Below are 22,080 nucleotides of genomic sequence, written 5' to 3'. Positions count from 1 at the left end.
TTGAGCTGTGTGTCGCTCGTTCCACCTGTCAACCACAATTTTTTGCATGACGCGTTGGTTGACAAATTTTCCTGACCAAGGGGGAGTTTTTTTCGTAAAACACGCCAATTTTAGCCTGGCCGTAGTTTGGATGGGTGACGTGACACGACGTTGAAATGAGAAAGTGGTGGTTGTCGTTGCAGCGGGACTCCTTTGTTGGGACATCCGGGAGGAGCCTGGCCCTGGAGTGCGCCGAGACATCCGAGCACAGGACGGCGGCAGCTCACGTGCGCTCCGGAGCCTCGCCGACCGATGAGACAACAACCGGCGACGAGACTTCGTTGGGAGGACCAATGGCCTTGCTCCCGCAGCTCGGCGACTCAGAGGAGAAGCTGAGACAGGTGCGACTGCTCTCCTTTCGGCATGTCGGCCTTGGCCTTGTTATTCATGCCTTTTCAACCACCGGCTTGCACTGCTTGCATGACCTTTTCCTAGTAGAACATTTGCATGTTGCTAGTGAGGCAAAAATGTGCTGGCCGTCACTCAAGTGCTGAATATTGAATTTTTCCGGTTGTGAACCGGTTGACCTACTAGTACAAGAACAAAGCGTGTTCTAGCACATGGATGGGAGTGGATGGCAGGACATGGAAAGGCATGTCCTGCCATCCACTACCATTTGAGCTACTCCTTGATATGGAGGCCACTTCTCCTTCCTAGTCAGCATACATCCCTACTACATGGGCCTACTTGTGTTCTCACGGCACAATAATGTCATTCTCGTGCTTAAGTAGAACGAGCGTAGTTACTCTATCGGTGAGGACAAAGTGTGTGCGTGCAAATACGTGGCGACTACTTCAGCGAGATGTCTGACCAGGATGCCGAAACATCTGCGCTCGTGCAGCGTCAGAGGCTGCGTCAGCTCATCCTGAGGCAGCAGCAACAGAAGAGCGCCCTGCGGCAGGAAAAAGGTCTACGGGAGGCCGGACCCTCACCATCCACACCTGTGCCGACACCCCATCGCTGGCCCATCGCCGACGCCCCGCCGAGGGACGCCTTGGGACGGCCTCCGCCGCCTTACCCCGGCACGCCGCATTTGCCAGGAGAACAGCTGCGAGGTCTGACCTCCGCCAACATGGCTCCGTTTCCCCTGCAGAGAGGAATGCCCTTGAGGTGAGAGGAGCGGGGGGCTCTTTGTATGTCAAATGCGGGCGTGTCTGCATGATGAGCGTGTTTGCCTTCTTCAGGTTTTTCCCGCAAGACTCTTTCCCGCGTAGCGACGCCGGAGGAGGAGCTCCTGCCGTCGCCCCGGCCCAATTGAGGAAGCCGCTTCCCAATGAGCTGATCGTCATCCGTCCGCTGACCGCCGCTGGGCCGCACCCTCACGCCTTGTCAGGTGAGACGAGTGCTTGACGCTTTTGGCTCATGGTGCGTGCGCCGCTAATTGAAGTGTTTTGTGTGAGAGCAGCCGCCCCCCAGGCCTTTCCCGTCCCCTGCGCTCTCCCCGTGCAGCAACACAGCATCTTGGGTCAACCCTACATCGAGCTTCGCCATCGCGCTCCAGAGAACCGGCTGAGGATGCCCTTCTCCCCCGCGGCCGAGGAGGCCCCGCCCGGCACGCGCCTGGGGGAGACTGCGGTCGGCCAGCCTGTGCTCCTGATGGTGCAACTGAACCAGCAGGATCAGCGGAACCTGGTCCACACGGCGGCGCCGGCCCTGGCTCAGGGCCATGACGTGGCACTCCAGGGGGCCGAGGGCATCGAGGAGCACTTGGAAGGCGTGGAGTCGGCTGTCAAAGATCTGGAAGACGTGGAAGTGAAAGACCTTGTTGACCTCAGTCTCAACCTGGATCCCGAAGATGGTAAGAATCGCTGTCTCAAGCCAGTTATTGTTGATTTTTTTTTTTTTTTTGTGAGTATTTGTATGAGAACGCCGATGTACACTTGCCCAAGATTTGCCTTATTGGGCCTCAACTGAAGGCGAGCGCTTGTCCACTTCAGGCAAAGAAGACTTGGACCTGGGTCCGAACGACCTCCACCTCGATGACTTCCTGCTGTCGGGGAAGTTTGACCTGATCGCTTACGCTGACCCCGAGCTCAACCTGGAGGACAAGAAAGACATGTTCAATGAAGAGCTCGACCTGGGGGAGTCTGTAAGCGAGCTGAAGAAGGTGGCACCCCGAAAGGACAGCCTTGTCGACTCTGCGGTTCCGGTCAAAGAAGAAAATGAAGAGGGCGTCCAGGCGGATCCTCCAAACCGGTCTGCTCCTCTTCCTCCGCCTCCGCATCCTCAAAAGATTCCTGGACCGGATGGAGCCTTTGGACTAGCTGCGGCGGCTTCTGGGGCTGAGGCAGCAGGATTGAGCCAGCTTGGCTCCAAGGTAGGCAATAACAGTTCATGAATCCGTTGAATGCACACAAACATATTTGCTTGGCACCATTGAGACGGCACCAGAAGATTGCTTTTTCTTCTCAAGTAATGAGCAATGGGTTTAGCCCAAAAATTACCATGTATGGGTGTGATGTATAAAAAAGTGTCATTATTTCCCCTCAGGGCAAGTTGGGGCAGTCCGTTTGTGGTTCTGGGCTTTTGCAGGCCAATGTAAAGGCTCCACCTTGTGCCCTGACCCCGCCGCTGGCTCCAGGTGAATCCCGAATCAGGATGTGACTTGTCTCAGCTTGGGAGCGGAACGCAGCTGTGATCCCCATCTTTGTGCTTCTCCAGGTCCGCAGTCCGGCTTCCGGCAGAGCGTGGCGGGACCTTCATCGGCTTACCTGGCTCCTCACCCGCCGCCCTCTCGGCAAACTAGCGCTCCTCACGCTCCTCTGGGGCTGCCTCTTGGCTCCGGGCCTCACTCGCTGTCCCTCCAACTCTCCCAGCCTTGCCCGCTCATCAGCCCTCAAGCTCAGCCCCTTCAGCCACCGTGCTCCAGAGAGGAAGTGTCTCCTCTGGGCCAGGACCTGAGTCAGAGCAATGGCAAACCTCTCCTCCTGGAGGAGCAGCCTCTCCTGCTGCAGGACCTCCTGGACCAGGAGCGCCAGGAGCAGCAGCAGCAGAAACAAATGCAGGCCCTAATCAGGCACAAGTCTACCCCGGAGCCCGTAATCCCGGATCTGGGTGAGCCGACGACCGACCCGTGACCTATGCACGTGTTTGCTGTCGTGTTGCCATGAACGTCTGTGTGTGCAGCGGACTTTGACTCCGTTACGGACCCCATCATGAAGGCCAAGATGGTGGCTCTGAAAGGCATCAACAAGGTCATGAGCCAAGGCAGCCTGGGCCTCAACAACATGGTCATCAACAGGTATGAGGAGTCTGTCAATAAAATATTTGAAATTTGGCAAGGCGGGGCCAACAGAGTCCTTTCTGACCCTGACGGCTCACCGATGCCTCTCTCACATGACTGTTTGCTGCTACTGTCGCCTTCTAGGTTTCATCAGGCTCCAGCTGCCGCCACTCCTGAGGCCACAAGTCAGCCCCCTGCTCCAGTGGCCCAGGTAACACACACACACCCACACACACATGGGGATTTTAGCAAGAAACGGATGAGACACACATGATTAGCTTTAGCGGGCCACATAAAATAACATGTCGGGTGGGACGTGCACATTTGCCACCAGTAGACACACCAAAATCTCCAAAGTTTGCCAAATCCTGAACCCGAAAGTGTCTTGTCTCCCGTCAGGGCGCCAACTTGAACACTCAGCTGGCACGGCCCAACCCACCCAGCTTCGGACCCGGCTTCGTCAGTGAGTTCCTCCCCGCGTCAAATTGTTGCGATGCCGCTTTGTTGGTTCGTGACACCATGCGCCCCACAGATGACTCTCAGAGGCGTCAGTATGAAGAGTGGTTGGGGGAGACGCAGCGGCTCCTGCAGATGCAACAGCGCCTCCTGGAGGAGCAGCTCGCCGCCCACCGCAAGACCAAGAAGGCGCTGTCGGCCAAACAAAGGACGGCCAAGAAAGCGGGTCGCGAGCCGGCCGAGGACGACGCCGCCCAGCTACGCTACGTTGTCGAGCAGCAGGCCGCAGTCCAGAAGCAGCTGGAACAGGTCAGTGCTCTTTTTCAACCGTAACCCTAACCACCGGTCGGCGACCTTCTCAAATGGTGTCTGTTGCGCTTCAGATCCGGAAGCAGCAGAAAGATCACACGGTGCTCATTGAGGACTACAGGAGCGGCCAGCGGCAGCAGAGGGCCCCCCCAACATCACCCCCTGCCGTGCTGCCCCAAAATGCGGCACCTTTACCGAGCGGCGTTCAGAAGGTCCCCCCCACTTGGTCGGCGCCCCTGATTCCGCCCGCCCTCCCGACGGTCCCTCAAGCTCCAGCCACGGTTCCTGGGCTCCCGGTTCCAGCGTCCGGTTTTGCCTCAGGTGGCATCGGGGGAGGTGACTTATCGGTCCCGACGCCTCAGGTAAACAGACTGGCAATCAAATGACAGTCCACCCCCAGTTTTTCACCAACCAGCCAATCTGCTTTTCTGCTCTGTGGCTTCCTGGACTTGACTTGCTTGTTTTGGCTACTCCATTGCACGGCATGGATTCCGGAAGAGATCGGTGCTTGTTGTGGCGTCGTGTGTGTGACACATCGGGACGTACCTGTATCGAGTAAAATGTCATCCAAATGTGTGACGTGACAAGTAGGGGAGGGCACGAACCGTGAGCAGGTTGCAGAAATTCAGTCAGCTTTCCTGTTCCTTCTGCTCCTGTAGGTCAAATTTGATGACAACAACCCCTTCAGTGAGGGTTTCCAGGAGAGGGAAAGGCGGGAAAGACTGAGAGAGCAGCAAGAGCGACACAGAGTGCAACTCATGCAAGGGGTGAGACACACGCACACACACACACAAAACTGTTGGGGAATGGCTTGCTCTCTTCGTTTATGCAATTTTGTAAGCTGTCAGGAGTAAGACTGTGCCGCGTTTGTTTGGCATGTCCTTCATGGAACCTTCTGTCTCAGGTGGAGCGCCATCGGCTGTTGCAGCAGCACAGGCTGGATGCGGACCAGCAAGGCGGAGCACGGCTGTGTCCCGCAGGGCCGGCAGTCGCCACCGGGTCCCTTGGCCCAGCCCCCGCCGAAGACGCTCTCTCCCAGATAGCCTTCTTCAGTTCGGAACTGCCCCAGGACTTCCTCCAGTCTCCCCCTGGCGCCCGACCACCTGCGCCGGGGGCCCAGGCGGCAGTACCGTTCCCTGCTCCCCAGCAGGGCTTTACCGGAGGACTGCACCCCCACGGGGCTGGCATCTCCCCGGAGCGAGTCGCGAGGGTCTTGCCCTTGGAGGTGGCGCAGACTAAAGCAAGGCCCGCCGGAAGTCCAGCTCAGGTCCGCCCGTTGGGCACCCCTCCGACGCCGCCCAGTCAAACCGCTCAAGGCCATCTTCCGTTCAGCCCCGACTCGGCCTTCTCCTCGCCATCAACCGCCCTCTGCGCCCCCTTCTCCTCGTCCTCCCTCTCTCAGCTCTACGCCGACATCCTGCCCGATGACGGCCCCAAAAGGAAAAAGAGGAGCAGCGTCAACTGGGACGGTGGTGCCGGGACGCCGCTGTACGCTCACGCTGACAACATCACAGACTCAGCCGACACGTCCTGTTCCACCCCCACACGGGGCGGCGCCGAGCCAACCGACTCTAACCTTCCCCCGTCGGCTTTGGCGCCGTCCTTGGAGCTGGAGAGGCAGCTGTCTGTGTGCTCGACGGCCCGGGAGAGAGGCGCTCTCACGGGCGCAGACCGTCCAAAAGGTCTCCTGCGCGGGAACCGCGTGGAGGTCAAGGTGGGTCATGTCACCTGACTCAATCTTACATGTCCTCCAGCCGTGTCTTTTAAAACAACTCAGCCAGTTTAGACTCGATGGCCACCTTAATCTTTCCTGTGTTTCCCCGCAGGAGGAGCGTGAAGAGCGGGGCGATCCGGTCCAGTCGCAGTGCGCCTCCCCTCTTCACGACCCCGGGAAGGAGCTCCTCCGCCACCTGCTGAGAGAAAAGGCCTCGCCCCATCAGACGCCATCGCCCGGCACCCACGGCCCGCTCACCATTTCTGGCGAAAACCTGCGCTCCGAGGATGAGGACGGCGGCGCATTCCATGACAACGGGTCGACGTACGCTCTGATCTCAGACGTCCTGGACTCGTCGACCAGCAAGAAGCTCTGCAAGCGAGCAGCTGCGCGGCCCGACAAAGACAAAAATCTGAGCAAGTGCAAACGGAGGCGACGAGAGGACGAGGACGCTCTCGACCGCTCGTCTTCTCCCTCGGCGCGGACGGTGACGCACCTCACGCAGGTCAGCTGGCAGCAGGCTACCTTCATTTGTCATTTGCATGACTCAAGTGAGTGAGTGAGCGATTGCCAACGCGGGCAAAGACGAGGATTCCGAACCATGGGATGATCTGCAGCCGCTTGTTTGGAATTGGAAGAAGCGTGGCCGGATTTGTAATGTTACTTTTTGGTGCCCTCAGCTCTCGGCGCTGCCCCTGATGGAACCCGTCCTGGTTCTGGACCTGAGCCCTTTTCCCCCGTACGGCAGCTCGTCTTTGGGCCGAGTCTCCAGGTTGAGCGGCTCCTTCGGCAATGCCTGCCTGGACGGAGTGGCCGACTACTACGCGCAACTGGCGTGCAAGGTAGGAGGAAATTCTGGGGGGCTCCAATTTTTGATTCGAGGGCTGGCTGTCCAAACTCCAAATGCGCGTCTTCCATATGTAATATTTGCAGAACATCCTGGGAAACCCCCCCACCCCTCCGGCCTCGCTGCCGCCCACCCCCCCTCCGCAGAAGCTGCTCAACGGCTTCGCCACAGCGGAGGAAGTGAGCAGACAGGACAGCGAGCGCACCGCATCTTGCGACGGTCCAAAATGCGGCGGTGGTACCGTGGGGCCTGACCTCGCCCCGTCCTGTGCGCCAGTCAAATCCAAGGGCGAAGCGCTCCGGCGGGCCGCCCGGACTGCCGACGTCGATGTGCCCGCTTCCCTGCCCACGCCGCCCCACAACAACCAAGAAGAGCTACGGTGACGCCAGCCGCCGCCGGCCTGGCCCGCTCGCGGGCACCTCACTCACTCTGCCTCTTTTGTCCAATCAGCATCCATGACTCGTCTCCGTGCGGCAGCCCGGACGGCTTTGTTCCGTCCTCGTCCCCAGAGAGCACGGTTGACGGCGAGGTCAGTAGGTATCCCGACCTGTCGTTCGTCAAGACGGAGGCCCTGTCCCCCTGCCCTTCGCCACCGATTCCCATCGTGCCCTGCTCCTGGGGCAAAGGTCGGTCCTGGGAGCGTCACCGACGGCTTCCCGTCCCGCGAGCCGTTTCCCTTGGACTCATTTGTGCCACTGGCTCTTTTCAGGCTCTGCGCTGAAGCGGGAAGTCAAGACGGAGGCCGGTCAGCAGGCTCCTCCCTCCTGCTCCGACGCAGATCTGGTTCCCATCGCCATCACCTTGAACTCGACCGCCTCGCAGGTGTGCCCCTTTCCTGAGTCGTCCTTTGACGCTCGCTGCTTTCCTCTGACGATGCGGCTGTCTTTCCAGAATGTTCTCAGAGTTATGGCAGCGGTGGCAAAGCTGCTGCGGTTGCCCGCCCCCATCAACTACCAGCTGAGTCGCGCTTCGCTCGTCCCGCCCGCCCTGGTGGCCGGAGTCTCGCTGCCTCAGGTGCCGTTCAGCTCAGAGCGCATAAATGCACTCGTCTGCTTTTACTCAGTCATGCACGTTTGCCTCTGTAGGCCTCAGCAAGCAGCGTGCAGCAGAGGACAGCACCACCACCTGGTCTGTATGCTTCCTTTTGTATGCGTGCGTGTGTTGTCACATGACCTCTCAAGTAGCCTTTGGTCCAGGTGCCAGGTTGGACTCGATCCAACACAACGTGGGCGGCGCTCCCGCCGTCTCCATCCCGCCGTCGTGTGGCTTCTGCAAAGTGTTGCTGGGCAACGGAGTCCGCAAAATCCAAGAGGCCAAACAGGTAAGATGCTGTCCAAAGAGCAGTTTCGATGCGAGATGCCAGGCCAGTGGCAAATGTTTGCCTCTGATGAAGTCCGAGCTCGACGTGCTTGAATGCAACTCAGCGGCCACCGAAGGATGACTGGCCACACGTGTTGTTTGTTGCAGGAGGGTGGATCCAGTCTGCTGTTCTGCAGCCCCACCTGCTCGGCACTCTACTCGTCCGGCCCAAAGGCGGCCGAGGTGAGGCGGGGTGTGGCGCCCTAATGCGAGCTGCTATGGGCTGACGAGCCATGACATCATGTCTACATTGTTGTGCCCCCAGTGCGCTGCCTCGCTCCTTCCTCAACACCGCTACGCCAACAACATGTCGTCTTTCGCCGTCCACTCGCTCCCCGCCACACCACTGACCCCCTCCCGGACTGCCGCCGCCTCCCCGCCCCCCCGCTTCCCTTCCGCTTCTGCCATCACCATGGAGACCAAACCCCGCCTGGACGGCCTCAAGGTGGGAAACGTTTTTGGCACGGCACTCTGCCGGCTCACCAGGCCACGCTAACCCTGAAACCTAACCCCATGTCTATGGTGCGTTGGGTAATTGCCCAATGTTCTTAAACAATATATGTTTTGTCGCCTCCAATGTCATTTTGCTGTCCGCGTTTGACAGGTGAAGGTGAAACTAAAGCCCCACCCCCACGCCTTCTCCGAGGCTGACTGTCAGCGCGCTAAGCGAACAAAGAGTTTGCGCTGGCGCCGCTGGAATGTCAACGTGGCTCTGACCAGGTGAGCGGCGTCGTCGCGTCACCCCTCACAACAACGACATTTGATGCACCAGGCCTCAAGCCGTCTCCTCCGCAGCAGGGGCCCCGTTTCCGACAAGGCTGTCGCCGTGCCGACCGAGGAGGAAGCGGATGTGTTGTTGAAGAAGCTGGGGGCGTGTCTTCGGCCCGACCCCTTTCCCGTGGACCAGCGCAGGTGTTGCTTTTGTCACCAGCAGGGCGACGGAGAAACCGACGGAGCCGGCAGATTGCTCAACCTGGACTTGGATTTGTGGGTAAGTGTGCCCCGTGCGGTATCATCGCGCTCGTCACACGCCAGTGCCATGACGCCACTTTGCCCCCAGGTGCACCTGAACTGCGCTTTGTGGTCCAGCGAGGTGTACGAGACTCAGGCAGGCGCTCTGATCAACGTGGAGTTGGCGCTGCGCCGGGGTCTGACGCTGCGATGCGCCCATTGCCAGCAGACGGGCGCCACCAGCGGCTGCAACCGGCTGCGCTGCACCAACACCTACCACTTCACCTGCGCCATCAGGGCACACTGCACCTTCTTCAAGGTAAGAAGGAGAGTAGAAGCTTGGAGGGCAAACATTGAAGCAGGAACGTCTCTCCCCATCACGCATGGAACAAAACAAAAAAAACCATTCAGATAAGAACTGAAGAAGAGACGATGCACGTAAATGTGTACAGGACAAGACCATGCTGTGCCAGCTACACCGGCCCACGTTGTCAGGCCCGCCCCCCGAGCCCTGCGCATGGCCGCGCCACCCCTACGACTCGGAGCTGCGCTGCTTCGCCGTGTTCCGCCGCGTGTACGTGCAGCGGGATGAGGCGCGGCAGGTGGCAGCCATGGTCCAGCGTGGCGAGCAGCGGCACAGCTTCCGCGTGGGAAGCCTTCTCTTCTGCGCCGTGGGCAGGCTCCTGCCGCGCCAGATGAGCGCCTTCCACGACCGTGCCGCCATCTTCCCCGTTGGCTACCACGCCAACCGCATCTACTGGAGCATGCGCCACAGCAACAGGTAATGCACGCACGGTGCTTGTAAAAATTCCGTTTGCTTCAAACAAACAAAGAAAACATGCGACCTCTAGGCGCTGCAAGTACATGTGCTTCATCGAGGAGCAGGAGGCGCGGCCGCTCTTCAAAGTCAAGGTGGTGGAGAACGGCTACAACGACCTCGTCCTGACGGCGCCCACACCCAAAGGTAACGTCGGTCCGCCCGTCCTGTGCTGTTCACGCTGACATGCGTCCCACCCTCCCCGCAGGCGTGTGGAACCAGATTCTGGAACCGGTGGCTCGGCTCAGAAGCTCCAGCGGAATGCTCAAACTCTTCCCGGACTTCTTGAAAGGAGAAGACCTCTTTGGACTCAGCGCTTCGGCCGTCTGCAGGATCATCGAGTCGGTACGCGGTGCCTTTTAGCGCGACATCTTGAATTGGTTGTTAGCGTTGTGCTCCAAATGACATCATGCGAGCCCAGCTTAGGAAGCAAAACATTTGGAACAGCACCTGCTTGTTCCAAAGCTTGTGAGCAGCGTGAAAGGAGCTGCCAACACGACTGAGCCGCGATGGTGACTGCACGTGTGTGTCCGTGTACGTAGTTGCCAGGCGTGGAGGCATGCGAACGCTACACCTTTCGTTACGGCCGCAACCCGCTGATGGAGTGGCCGCTGGCCTTCAACCCGTCCGGCTCGGCGCGTTCAGAGCCCAAAGCCAGCCAGGCCAAGAGGTAGCACGCCACACATCCCCCCTCCCCCCGCACTTCCCTCCGCTTGACAATGTGCTTTTCCCGTTAGGCCGTACCTGTTGACCAGCATGGCTCCGCGGTGCCAGGGCTCGGTGGGCTCCATCGTGGGCGCGGTCCCGGGCGTGATCTCGCTGTCGCCAGGCGAGACCGTAGCGGGCACTCACCAGGGGCGCCACTCCAAGCTGGCGCAGTACCGCCGCATGAAGGCCGATTGGAAGACTAACGTCTACCTGGCGCGCTCACGCATCCAGGTAAGTCCCGCCGCCACGATGTCAACTGCCCGAGGCAGGGCACCGAGTCACTGCTTGTTTGCGTGCAGGGCCTGGGGCTGTACGCCGCCCGGGACATCGAGAAATGCACCATGGTCATCGAGTACATTGGCGCCATCATCAGGAGCGAAGTGGCTGACCGCAAGGAGAGACTCTACGAGAGTCAGGTGACATTTGTACAGCCCCTTCCTTATTTTAACCATGGGAGAAATATTGAGCATGAAATCAGCCAACTGCCACAGACGGTGTCTGAGCGCGTGCACGTCCTCTCACTCTTGTCTCACGTGCGCAGAACCGAGGCGTGTACATGTTCCGAATCGACAACGACTACGTGATCGACGCTACCATCACTGGAGGACCCGCCAGGTGCGAGGGTGCCGCTCTGTGGTAGCAGCCGCCGCTTGCCACCACCACTGATCCCGCCCGTGCTTGCCATTGACAGGTACATCAACCATTCGTGTGCGCCCAACTGTGTCACGGAGGTGGTGAGTGTGGAGAAAGAGAACAAGATCATCATCAGCTCCTGCCGACGCATCCAGAGGGGAGAGGAGGTAGGTGGGGCCGCACCTTCGTCGCCATTTGCGCTGCCGTATGCTCTTACTCAACGCCGTTTGTCCTTCCGCACGCACGTGTGTACGTCAGCTGTCCTACGACTACAAGTTTGACCTGGAGGACGACCAGCACAAGATTCCCTGTCACTGTGGCGCCTTCAACTGCCGCAAGTGGATGAACTGAGGTTTGATTGGCGGGCAGGCAGGCGACCAAGAGGCTGGTCCTCTGCGTGTAAATGTGTACAAAGAGCAGAAGATGATTTGTTGCAAAGATTTTTTGCTTTGATTTTTGTATTTATTACTGAAAGAACTTATTTTCTAATAGCACTCCTTTGCGCCGGGTGCCGAGTGGCAGCATGTAAATAGTCCAGCAAAAAAGAAAATCATTTAAAAAAAAAAAAATCAACACACTTTGGATGAGAGGCCATTTTGAATTGTTTTGTTTATTGGCCCCGGTGTTCTTTTTATTTTGTCTGTGATCATGCCCCCACCCGTTTTTTTTTTTTACTCTACAGTGTGATGATTCTTAAATGAACTTTGTTTTGGGAGGTTAGTGGAGCCTGATTTTGAAACATTTTCAGAAAATAAAATACTTTACATCTTGAAAAGCAAAGCCCATTGCCTTGGTATTGGCACAACAACACAACTCCAACTTTGCTAAACTTTTAAAACTATTTTTAAGTAGCAAAATTGCCAAACGAGAGAAATTTGATGCTGCAGATCCAACACGAGGAAAGTCGATTACGTAACATGCACTGTTGAAATTCTCAATTTTTGCATGCTTGTGCGTCCACATTGAGCCTCCTGTTAGCTTGTGTGTGCACAGAGCGCCCCACGCCACCGCCGAGGAGGACTCACTCCAACGACGATGACGACAGCGAGGAGGACGAGCAAAGCAACGAAGACCAGACTAAATGGCTCGGTCAAACGGTAAGTTCTTGCGGCGAGCCATCCAAATGTGAGGACTTCTTCACCGTGGAGCCGCTCCCCGCTCCCCGACAGCTAGAACAACCAGTCCCGTTACCCCCTCAGCCATGCCCTCTCCAGGCCGTTGAGCGAGCGGGAAGACGATGTCGTCGACGACTTCTCTCTCTCGCTGTCCTCCTCGGCTTCCAATCATCCCTCCCCCCCATCGCAAAGACCATCAGCTGATCAAGCGCTGCAACAAAAGTGCCGTCCCGAGTGGCGCCAGCGTCCATGGCGGCGATGACGATGAAGGCCCGGTGGTTGAGAGCATGGGGTCGCCCGTTGCCGTGGCGAAGCGACGCAACACAAAGTCGTGCGTCAGGGCCGAGTTTCGCTCTGGGCCGAAAGGGATGAAAAAAGTCTCCGTCAGCACCTCGTAGCCGGGATAGGTCACCTGGAGGTGGGGGGAGGATCCAAACAAACATTGAGATACAGGAAGTGTGTGCATCCAAGTGTGTGCGTGCGCCCGCTTAACAGTGAAGGTGTAGTTGCCCGGCAGCAGCAGTCTGTAGTATTCCCCGTGTTTGTTGGTCGTGAAGGGCTGCATGTTGCGGCGACCTGTCACCTCCACCACGGCGTTGCGCACGGCCACCCCCGACCCATCTAGCACGCGTCCTTTGACCCCTGAACGCACAGAGTCAATGAGGAGGAGCGCCCGGCGTGGGCTGAGGCACTCCCTTACCCAAGTGGACTTGGCGGATGAAGGCCAGCAGACTCCTCCTGTTGTCGGCCCACAAGGCAACCAGCTCCCCGGCCGGAGGGAACTTGCAGCATGACAACTCCAGCGTCACCTCCAGGCACTGAGCCCACACGTAGTTGTAGTCCTGCATACCGCCTGCCCACACATACGCATGCCAAGCCGCTCATTCTGAGGACCGCCAGGCTCCGATCGCAGCCACTCGAGCGGGCACTGACCCGACAGCGGGTACCACTGGTAGCCGTTAGTGATACCGTCCTTAAAGGGTCCCTGGTCTGCACAGACCCCCCCCTGGTGCATGCTGGCATGGTTGGCCGAGTACACCTTGGCCAGGTGGACAAAGACGTCGTCATTGGGCGTCAAGCTGGCCTGACCCGCCAGCTCGCTACCTAAACACGCCGCAAACACGTTTGTCGCATGCGTGTGAAGGCGTGACTTGAGCGCGCTTACCGCTGTTGTCGTAAGCGTAGCTGGCCACCAGGGCGCCGCCGTGGAGGTTGGCCGAGAGGACAAACGTCTCCGTCTTCAACCAGCCAATCACGGCCCGCACCTGCTGCCACAAGCGCAAAATCAGAGGCACAATGGCGCAGGCACGGCCGACCACGCCCACTCGCAGAGTAACAGGCCGGCTGACCTCGGCCTCTCTGCCGCTATCGTCATCCGTGACATGCTGCCCCGGTGGATCAGCGAAGGCATCAGGGAAGTTTCTATTCAGGTCCACGCCATTATGGTTGAACCTGATGCACACAGTCACGAGTGGAACCAATGTGTTGTGCTCTTTTGATGTTCTCATTACACTGCAGTATTGATGGTGACCAGTAGAGGGCAGCAGCAAAACAAGGGGACGTGTTTGTGTCTGCCGTGAGCGGTGCGCATGCGTTGCACGGGGTGTGGGCGCATCTACCTTCCTTGGCTGAGGTAGCAGTCGCTGTCAGCCCGGTCGAAGCCGTCCGGGTTCATCGTGGGCAGGAAGTGGACACGCGTGCTGTTCAGAATCTGCATGGCCCAGCTCTCGTTGCCACGGTAACCACGCAAGAGGTCGGCCACTAGCTGCAGAAGCAGCTCGCGGCCCAGAACCTTCACATGTGGAAATTCAGCTTGTCACTGATCAAACAGGTCACAGCGCCGCCTTCTGCTATGGAGTGGCAATAGCGTGGGAATGCGAAAAATTCGTCTCTGAGACAAAGACGCCGGGAGGAGGGTGCGGAAAAGTCGTCAGCCAGCCCGGACGAGAGCGGATGAATGGACGCGGAAGGCGAGAAGGGTGGGAAAGGTGCAAACGTGTCGGGGCTGGACCGAGTGCCCTGCGGCCATCCGGCCGGTTGCCAGGGTGACGGGCTAACGCACACGCACGACACCGTCACAGGTTGCATGTTCCATCTTCCCCGAGCTGTCAGATGGCCCCGCCCCCTCTGTCTCTCAGCGAATCAACGTAGGACCAAAGTAGCAGGGCCCGCAGATTGAAACAAGACCAAGCCCCTCACCTCAGAGACAAAAAAACAAAACGAAAATCCGGCAGGAAGGATCAACGTGATGAGCAAAACAGGACGTTGGAATGTTTGTCATGCAGCTCAAGAGGATGCTGAGAAAATAAACCTCGACAAAACAGGAAACCGGCCCCCAATCAACGGCTCAGCTTCCTGGCAGCCATCAAGTCAAAACATTGGAGGCCCCAAAAACCAAAAACTGCACTGTTTAACGACGGCAAACAAAACAGAACAAACACGCCCAGCGCATCTCACGCTCTCCGTTACACAACCACGGCCGCCATCTCGCTTGAAACGGTTTTGTCGTCACTTGGCCCCGAGCTACCAAGGCAACCGCTCACTTAATGCTTAGCGGCCCTGCTACGGTTGGCCGCTCACTTGATCGGGCTGAACTTTTCCACAAGTTGGCCGCATTCCTGCTGTGAATGTCTACATGCCGGTGCTGTCAGGTCAAAGGTCTTTTTCTCTGAGCCGACACACTCCACTGACGCCATTTATTTACTTTGTGGAAATAGACAAAACAGAGTGTGTTGGCTTGTGACAGGCTTTTGTGGATCTCCTTTCGACTCACTTCCTGTCTGCAGGGAGGGACCCTCTAAATGTGTGTGTGTGTTGGCTCACCTCATTTCCATGCATGTTGGCCACATACTTGAACTCGGGGATCCCAATTGTGTGACGGTGGGGGCTCAGACCCAAAGCCAACACCCACAGCTGTTGACCTGCCGCGTAGACACCATGTGATTGTCATTCGTCATGCGGTTTTGGAACACTTTGGATGCTCATGTGACACTTGCTCGATGGTTGAGGCACCCATACACACGCTAATCTGAGTTAATCCAAGACACAGTGTGTCCGTGTGTGTGATTGGCCAGATCAAAACACGGTGGATTAGATGAAGTCGAGTTTACAATCAGGTTAAGTGATCGCACAAACCAGTCAGTGTCACGATCGCCACGGTGACGGAAACCGAGTGGGTACCTGCGACCGAGCGTCCGATGCTGTACAGGTGCGCAATGTCTGGATTGGAAGCGTTGACCTGAAGAAGGTAATGCTCTATCTCGCGGTTGCTGTGGTAACGGAAGTCCAGCGTCATAGCGGCGGGGACAAGCATGAAGACGAGGAAGAGCTGGCGGTCCGACATGACTATGCAGCAAAAAAACACAATAACCATCACGTTAGTTGATCATCTCAAAGAAGAATGATCCACAAACTTTCTCTCCACGAGACACTTTTTTTCAACTAGAAACACTCAATAACAAGAATTGATGATTGCACCGCAAAGACTCTTTCTAACGCATACCAAAAGCAATATTAAGTTTTCCACCCAGGGTCCAAAAGGTCATTGAAAGAGCGCGGTGACGTCATGTCGTAGCCTCAGTTACCTGCGTGCTCTCAGTTTGTCGACGTCCACGCGATCTTCGGAGGGCGGGTAGTCAATCCGAAACCATCTGCGCTGCGGCTCTACTCACACGGGAGGAGGGGTGGGGGGCGTGGTCTTGTTAGATCAACCCCCTCCCCGTTCCAACTGGTTGATGCCCCGCCTCCAGCAGATTGAGTCAGCCCGCACCTCAGGTGATGGGCGCTCAGCGGTGCTTTGGCGCCGCCTGGAGGCCGCTCCCAATGCTGCAAGAGCTACAAATGAATTGGGCGGGCCAGGTGGTCTGACCTTTGGTTGCCACAGCGACGAGGACTTCGCCTCGACGACTTTCGAAAGGTGCTCGCTCACGGTGAGACGAGACGACGGAGAACGTGAAGTGGATGTGAGTTTTCTTTCTTTTGTTTGACGCATAGAATTGCTGTTGAAAAGGACTAGTCACGTTATTCAGTGAGTTCGTTAGCGAGCGAGTCACTCGGCTAGTCTAAAGACGATTTGTTAGCTTGTTTGGCAATTGGTCACACATTTCACTCGGTCCGCTTGTCGGTTTTTCAGCTTTCAGTCGCTCGCTCGGTCGGTTAGTAGGTCAGTTTCTCGATAAGTTGTCAGTTATTTAGTTTGATTAAAGTTTGAGCACGGTCAGTTACCGTACTGGCCCGAATATAAGACGACGCTTCTTTTTCAAGACTCAAGTTTGAAAAAAGACCTTGAGAACACCAAATTTAATTTTTATACAAACAATTACAGAAAAAAATGATTATAACAATATGTTCAAGAGAAAAACATTGTTATTTTGCCTCATTCAAATCATGCAAAAACTGTCTTAATAGCTGAACATTTAAATATGTAAACTAAAGTGCAATCACATTTGTAAATGAATGTCTTCTGGTTTTTCCATTTTTTGTTATCTCTTCTCTTATTTTCTTCTCTTTTCTATCGTAGTGCTATTTTTTATATTCGTCGTGCTACCGCTATTTCTATTTTTATTGTTCGTGACAGGGGTTCGCTTTGGCCTGATGAGTTAAGTTCACAATTTGCTTTAAAGATATTTGGCACCATCTAGCGTTCTTAATGGGTATAATGTCTAGACCCCGAATGTAACACGACCCCCACTTTTTCAGTCTTATTTCAATGCCAGAATCACCGTTTTATATTCGGGCCAATACGGTACTTTTTTAGGTAATGTAACAATAAGGAAGAGAACCCAGCAGCAAAGTCGTTGTCAAACAGCCTTGAGGACCAGGAAGGAGCCACTGTGCATGTGGAATGTCGTAAAAAGAGCAGACTTTGGCCTCCACTGGCATCTTGTAGGGAAATTGGGCGGGCGACCTTTAGACGCGGGATGCTATTGTGGTTGTCGCTTATCCCTTTGCCTCACATTCATTTCAGGTTTCCTCTTGATCAAAAGTTAACTCAAACATCCCATCGAGGAGGTGAGAACACGGAGCCCGCCCACACGGTGACGGAAATCTGAGCAACGCCAGCCAAATGACTTTACGAACCCGATTTCCAGTACGGCCATAAAAGAAGTCGTAAAACAGATCTGCCGCTCCTCCATGCGGGAAAGATGGCTCTCGATAACGAGAGCAAGGAGCTGCTGTGCGCTACGCTCGGTGATCTGGTACCGGATGACTTCAAGGTCTTCAAGTTCCATATGCACCTGCCCGGGAGCATTGGCCCAAACGCAGACCCGGTGGACATCGCCGAACAGCTGGCAAAGAAGCATGGCAAGAATGCTGTGAAGGAGGCCATAAAGATTCTGGAGAAGATGAACAACCACAACCTTGCCGAGAAGCTGCGCAGCGGCGCGGCGCAAATCAAAGGTAAGGTGAGGTTGTGGCACGCCAACGTGGCTTCTGGTGGAGGTCTTCCAGAAAGTAGCTTACCTGAAAACTCTCAAATGATGCACACGACTGCTGAAACAAACTCAGAGTTGCTCAACAGCTCTGGCTTAGCTTCTGTGTGATGAAGAACCTCCTTTTTGGAATACCCCGAGAAGCCCGTCCCAATCTGCAAGCAAGCCCTGAATCTTCAACGTGTTTGCAGATGCCCGCGAGCGTCGAAGGAGAAACATGGTGAGGGGCAGGAGGAACAAGGCCCGCGGCTTGCATAGAACAAGTAAGTTGAGCTGTCCAACCGCTAAGATGAGCCCAGTTGCTTCCTTCACTTGCCTTCTTCAGTGGCCTCCTTCAGGCCCCCGTGTTTATATGTTTGAGTGGAAGCGGCGGGATTGGTGCAGCACGCTTGCGGCCAGGCCTAAAGACATGTTTGCGACACAGGATCACCTTCTACTCCCTCACGTGTCCCCCATGTGCCCTCAGGCAGCGTCTTCTCAGTGGATAACGACCAGATCGGCAAATTCAAGCGGGAGCTGCAAGAGAACCTGCAGGTGACTTATGTCAACGCTCCTGAGGGCGATACGGAGCCCAACCAGCAGGAGCGTCTGGAGGACGTCTACACCGAGCTCTACATTACCCGCGGCGGCGCCGCTCTCCCCGACAACCAGCACGAGGTCCTTCTGATGGAGATGTGCAGCGTGGCCAAGGAGAAGTCCATCGAGCCGTGCGACATCTTCGAAAGCGGGAAGCCCGTCCGCAGGCTGCTCACCGTGGGCTTTGCGGGCATCGGGAAAACCTTCCTGGTGCGCAAGTTTGTGCTGGACTGGGCCAGCGGGAAATCCAACAGAGACGTTGACTTCATCTTTCCTTTCACCTTCCGCGAGTTGAACTTGGAGAAGAAGAAAAGCTTTTCGCTGGCAGAGCTCATCCGCCACTTCGTCTTGGAGAGCAAGGCCATGAGCGTCGAGATGCTGAACGATATCTTGGTCGGGCTGCAAGCCTCGGGCAAGCTCGACTTCCAAAGCAGCAGCATCAAGATTTTGTTTGTGCTGGACGGCCTGGACGAGTGCCGCCTCAAACTGGACCTTAGCGACAAGAGCAAGGTGGACCTGGATGTGACCCAAGCCTACCGCATGGAGGTTCTCCTGGCGCATCTCATCAAGGGGAATCTGCTTCCATGCGCCCGGGTTTGGATCACCACGCGGCCCCAGGCGGCCCACGACATCCCACCACACCTCGTGGACGGCAGAACCGAGGTGAAAGGCTTCAGCGACTCCCAGAAGCTGGACTACTTCAGGAAGAGATTCCCGGATGAGGAGGACATCATCAAACACATCCAGAAGTCCCGCACCATTTTCATCATGTGCCACATGCCCATCTTCTGCTGGCTCACCGCCACTGTTCTCCAAGATTATCTGGACACCGGAAAGGAGGTGGAGCTGCCCAAAACCCTGACCGAGTTGTACACAAAGTTCCTCCTCTATCACCTGGGAAAGTCAAAGGAGCGAGAGAAACAGAAGAGCATCAAGTACGTCAAAGCGCTGGCCAAGCTGGCTTTTCAGCAACTGATGAAAAAGCAGCAGATCTTTTACGAGAGCGACTTGAGGGAAAGCGGCTTGAATTACCTGCAGGCTGCAAAACACTCGGGAGTCTTCACCAGGGTCTTCAAGGAGGTACACCCGCTCAAGAAAAACCAAGGCTATACGATGTTTCAATTCATCCACCTGACCATCCAAGAATATCTCTCTGCTCTGTACGTGATGATGAGCCTGTTCCAGGACAACAAGAACGTGCTGGGTGTTTCCGAGTGTTCGTTGACGCCTTGCAAGCAGAAGCCGCTCGTTCAGGTCCACGAGGCGGCCATCCACAAAGCCTCAGAGAGTGACGGAAACTTGGACTTATTCCTCCGCTTCCTGCTGGGCCTGTCCTTGCAGTGCAACCAGGACCTCCTGGGTAAACTGCTGAAGGCTCCCATGAACTGCAGACACAACAAAGAAGAAACGGTCAGCTTGATCAAACAACGGATAGAGAAGAACTCTCCCGAGGAGAACATCAACTTGTTCTACTGCCTGAACGAACTGAAGGACGAGTCCCTGCTGGAGCAGATCCAACAATACCTAAGCTCGGGGCGGTTGTCCTCGGATTACCTACCTACGGCCATGTGGTCGGCTCTGGTCTTCTTCTTACGGTCTTCTGACGAAGCCATGAGCTGCTTTGACCTTAAGCTCTACTCTGCGTCCGAGGTGGGGCTCCGGATGCTGCTGCCGGTGGTCAAGGCTTCTCAAAAATCATTGTAGGTACCCTCGAGCCAGCACGTAGAACCACCCGTGCCCGTGTCAGTCGCTCTCTTGTCTTCTCAGGCTCAACGACTGCAACCTAAACAAGAGAAGCTGCGAGATGCTGGCCTCCCTTCTAAGCTCGCCCTGCAACCTGAGGGATCTGGATCTCAGCGACAACAACTTGTACGACGACGGGCTGGAGACGCTTGCCGCCGGACTGGCAAAGCCGCAGTGCACCTTGCAAGTTCTCAGGTAAGGCTCTCCTCCACCTCCGTGGAGTGCCAGAAGGAACCTTAGGCTTGGCCCGCCCGCTTTTCTGCCCCTTTCCGGCAGGCTCTCGGGCTGCATGATCACCACGCGAGGATGCGTTTCACTGGCCAAAGCTCTCCGGTCCAACCCCTCCCACCTCCAAGTGCTGGACCTGAGCTACAATCACCCTGGAGAGGAAGGAAAGCAGGCCTTGGAGGCGGTCCAAATGGATCCTCGCTGCAGTCTGCAGACCGTTTGGTAAGATCCAAACATCTTCCATGGAGCTCGCTCATCTGAATCGATTGACGACACTTGTGCGTCTTTTTTCAGCCTGGACTACAGCGGCAAAGAACGTTTGATTCCCGGTGTCGAGAAATGTGAGTCCGCTTCCGATGGTCGACCACTTTCAAGATGTAACCTTTTCGCCTTGTCGTCTCGTTGTCAGATTGGTGCGGACTCACGTTGGACTCCGACACGGCTCACAACTGCCTGCAAATTTCGGAGCATGGCAAGAAGGTGACGGTGGTTCTGGAGGAGCAGCTGTACCCCCAAAACCCACAGAGGTTCACTCATTGGCGTCAGGTTCTTTGCACGAGCGGACTGAGTGGACGCTGCTACTGGGAGGTGGACGTGGAGGGGAAGGTCTACGTGGCTGTGACCTACGACGGGATCCGGCGAGTCGGGGAGGGTGACGATGTGTGTCTGGGCGCCACGGAAGCTTCCTGGGCGCTGACGTGCGAAGACGACGGCAGCTACTCTGTGCGCCACCTGGACAAGACACTGAGCCTCGCAGCTTGTACTGCACCGGCGTCCGGAAGGGTGGGCGTGTTCGTGGACCATCCCCGCGGCGTGCTGTCCTTCTTCGAAGTGACTTCAGGGGGTAGGAGACTCCTCCACACCTACCACGCCACCTTCACGCAGCCACTTTATCCAGCTTTCGGATTCGGCTATGATAACGGATTTGACGGCATCGGGAATTCTATGTCCATCACCAGTAAAGGGGCGTCCGTATCCACCCGCTTCTAGGCGCCATGTTCATCCAATGAGCAACCAACAGAGGGCGCCCTCACCCATTCACCGCACAGCACAGTAGACACATTAGTCATCGTTCACGTTGAGCAGAGCGCACATTAGCCTTGGCGGTGATATTCTCCGCTAGTGTTGGCTCGTAAGTGAACGATTCGTTCAAAAATTTTTCAGTGAACGAGAGTGAATGAATCACTTCCTAAGGTGAACCACTCACTGAAACGCCACTTCTTTTGTGCTCGTTTTCTCCAAGCTAACGACTAACTTTATTGCATGAAAGGATGCGCCGTTATGCAACAGTGGGGAAATTATGCTTCTCTTTGGGTAATCTTGATTTTAGAACACTTATAGTAGTTTTTAAATAACGTGTATACACGCCTAAATATTGTTATCCAATATATCTACTGCAATTTCACATGAGATTGCTGGTTTGAAATTTACTTTTATTATTATTTTAATAAACATTTATGCTAAAACTTGTATGGTGTTTTATTCCTTGTTTTTAGTTTTTAGATTCCCTCGTTAAGTCCACCTGCGTGAAAAGATTTAGCTCATTTTCACGTTCTCGGGAGCTAAAACTTTTCACGCAGGTGCACTTAACGAGGGAATCGCACGGACACTCCATTAGGTACACCACCATTTTCAAGTGTACCTAATAACAGGCCACTTTATTAGGGAAATATCATGGTCAAAGGTCACGTGTCAAGCTCTCGTCCTCGGGGCCGCGTTCCAATATGTTTTCCAAGTTACCCTCGTTAAACACACCTGCGTGAAAACATTTAGCTCATTTTCATGTTCTCGGGAGCTAAAACTTTTCACGCAGGTGCACTTAACGAGGGAATCACATGGACACTCCATTAGGTACACTGCCATTTTCAGGTGTACCTAATAACAGGCCACTTTATTAGGGAAATATCATGGTCAAAGTTCACAGGTGTCA

General features: G+C 55.9%; 3 protein-coding genes across 9 annotated transcripts in view; 2 read left to right on the top strand and 1 right to left on the bottom strand.

Annotated features, from left to right (window-relative positions):
• The window catches only part of LOC148380884 (histone-lysine N-methyltransferase 2C-like), a 30,726-nt gene extending 18,890 nt beyond the window's left edge, over nt 1-11,836 (top strand). Inside the window, exons 40-75 of one of the 2 annotated variants that reach the window (XM_088363138.1) lie at nt 183-380; nt 854-1,149; nt 1,224-1,372; nt 1,445-1,837; nt 1,977-2,356; nt 2,530-2,620; nt 2,701-3,093; nt 3,166-3,280; nt 3,407-3,473; nt 3,662-3,725; nt 3,795-4,027; nt 4,102-4,389; nt 4,687-4,794; nt 4,932-5,741; nt 5,854-6,246; nt 6,422-6,583; nt 6,675-6,967; nt 7,039-7,214; nt 7,298-7,410; nt 7,480-7,602; nt 7,674-7,716; nt 7,785-7,909; nt 8,056-8,130; nt 8,213-8,392; nt 8,552-8,667; nt 8,743-8,938; nt 9,008-9,217; nt 9,351-9,679; nt 9,750-9,862; nt 9,924-10,060; nt 10,258-10,385; nt 10,453-10,654; nt 10,723-10,839; nt 10,965-11,038; nt 11,115-11,223; nt 11,315-11,836. In XM_088363138.1, coding sequence (XP_088219264.1) covers nt 183-380; nt 854-1,149; nt 1,224-1,372; nt 1,445-1,837; nt 1,977-2,356; nt 2,530-2,620; nt 2,701-3,093; nt 3,166-3,280; nt 3,407-3,473; nt 3,662-3,725; nt 3,795-4,027; nt 4,102-4,389; nt 4,687-4,794; nt 4,932-5,741; nt 5,854-6,246; nt 6,422-6,583; nt 6,675-6,967; nt 7,039-7,214; nt 7,298-7,410; nt 7,480-7,602; nt 7,674-7,716; nt 7,785-7,909; nt 8,056-8,130; nt 8,213-8,392; nt 8,552-8,667; nt 8,743-8,938; nt 9,008-9,217; nt 9,351-9,679; nt 9,750-9,862; nt 9,924-10,060; nt 10,258-10,385; nt 10,453-10,654; nt 10,723-10,839; nt 10,965-11,038; nt 11,115-11,223; nt 11,315-11,407 — 7,092 coding nt within the window. In that variant the 3' untranslated portion in view covers nt 11,408-11,836. The remainder of the gene's footprint in view (nt 1-182; nt 381-853; nt 1,150-1,223; nt 1,373-1,444; nt 1,838-1,976; nt 2,357-2,529; nt 2,621-2,700; nt 3,094-3,165; nt 3,281-3,406; nt 3,474-3,661; nt 3,726-3,794; nt 4,028-4,101; nt 4,390-4,686; nt 4,795-4,931; nt 5,742-5,853; nt 6,247-6,421; nt 6,584-6,674; nt 6,968-7,038; nt 7,215-7,297; nt 7,411-7,479; nt 7,603-7,673; nt 7,717-7,784; nt 7,910-8,055; nt 8,131-8,212; nt 8,393-8,551; nt 8,668-8,742; nt 8,939-9,007; nt 9,218-9,350; nt 9,680-9,749; nt 9,863-9,923; nt 10,061-10,257; nt 10,386-10,452; nt 10,655-10,722; nt 10,840-10,964; nt 11,039-11,114; nt 11,224-11,314) is intronic. The other variant, XM_088363139.1, reaches the window with a different exon arrangement.
• Nucleotides 11,532-15,976, bottom strand: cpm (carboxypeptidase M). 2 transcript variants are annotated; one of them, XM_088363192.1, is made up of 10 exons: nt 15,756-15,976; nt 15,352-15,516; nt 14,995-15,092; nt 13,791-13,963; nt 13,521-13,623; nt 13,337-13,436; nt 13,105-13,275; nt 12,872-13,024; nt 12,665-12,813; nt 11,532-12,583 (listed from the first exon to the last, which is right to left on the bottom strand). In XM_088363192.1, exons 2-10 carry the CDS (start codon nt 15,512-15,514, stop codon nt 12,368-12,370), a joined length of 1,326 nt encoding a protein of 441 aa, XP_088219318.1. In that variant the 5' UTR covers nt 15,515-15,516; nt 15,756-15,976; the 3' UTR covers nt 11,532-12,367. The 2 variants fall into 2 exon arrangements, with proteins under 2 accessions (XP_088219318.1, XP_088219317.1); XM_088363191.1 differs by having other exon boundaries at nt 15,674-15,820.
• On the top strand, nt 13,529-21,598 carry LOC148380882 (protein NLRC3-like). Of its 5 annotated transcripts, XM_088363155.1 has the most exons (9): nt 13,529-16,133; nt 17,138-17,181; nt 17,262-17,571; nt 17,795-17,870; nt 18,074-19,879; nt 19,947-20,117; nt 20,199-20,372; nt 20,445-20,491; nt 20,560-21,598. In XM_088363155.1, exons 3-9 carry the CDS (start codon nt 17,316-17,318, stop codon nt 21,138-21,140), a joined length of 3,111 nt encoding a protein of 1,036 aa, XP_088219281.1. In that variant the 5' UTR covers nt 13,529-16,133; nt 17,138-17,181; nt 17,262-17,315; the 3' UTR covers nt 21,141-21,598. The 5 variants fall into 5 exon arrangements, with proteins under 5 accessions (XP_088219281.1, XP_088219279.1, XP_088219278.1 ...); XM_088363153.1 differs by having other exon boundaries at nt 17,138-17,571; nt 17,795-17,866; nt 18,070-19,879; XM_088363152.1 differs by having other exon boundaries at nt 17,138-17,571.
• Nucleotides 21,599-22,080: the final 482 nt, after the last annotated feature.

This window comes from Syngnathus floridae, chromosome 20 (genome assembly GCF_059516105.1).
Source record: "Syngnathus floridae isolate MCC-2025c chromosome 20, RoL_Sflo_1.0, whole genome shotgun sequence".
In the NCBI taxonomy this organism is placed as follows: Eukaryota; Metazoa; Chordata; class Actinopteri; order Syngnathiformes; family Syngnathidae; genus Syngnathus; species Syngnathus floridae.
The sequence above is the reverse complement of the archived record's forward strand: the minus strand, read 5'-3'. Positions and strand labels throughout refer to the sequence as shown.

What these genes read in the sequence shown, in the direction of transcription:
- LOC148380882 (XM_088363155.1), top strand. Translation starts at nt 17,316, where the DNA reads ATGGCTCTCGATAACGAGAGCAAGGAGCTGCTGTGCGCTACGCTCGGT. An exon ending in CGGCGCGGCGCAAATCAAAG is followed by an intron (nt 17,572 to 17,794) that starts GTAAGGTGAGGT and finishes ACGTGTTTGCAG; the next exon opens with ATGCCCGCGAGCGTCGAAGG. An exon ending in GATTCCCGGTGTCGAGAAAT is followed by an intron (nt 20,492 to 20,559) that starts GTGAGTCCGCTT and finishes TCTCGTTGTCAG; the next exon opens with ATTGGTGCGGACTCACGTTG.
- cpm (XM_088363191.1), bottom strand. Translation starts at nt 15,716, where the DNA reads ATGACCTTTTGGACCCTGGGTGGAAAACTTAATATTGCTTTTG. An exon ending in CTACGCTTACGACAACAGCG is followed by an intron (nt 13,276 to 13,336) that starts GTAAGCGCGCTC and finishes CGGCGTGTTTAG; the next exon opens with GTAGCGAGCTGGCGGGTCAG. An exon ending in CCAGTGGTACCCGCTGTCGG is followed by an intron (nt 13,025 to 13,104) that starts GTCAGTGCCCGC and finishes ATGTGTGGGCAG; the next exon opens with GCGGTATGCAGGACTACAAC.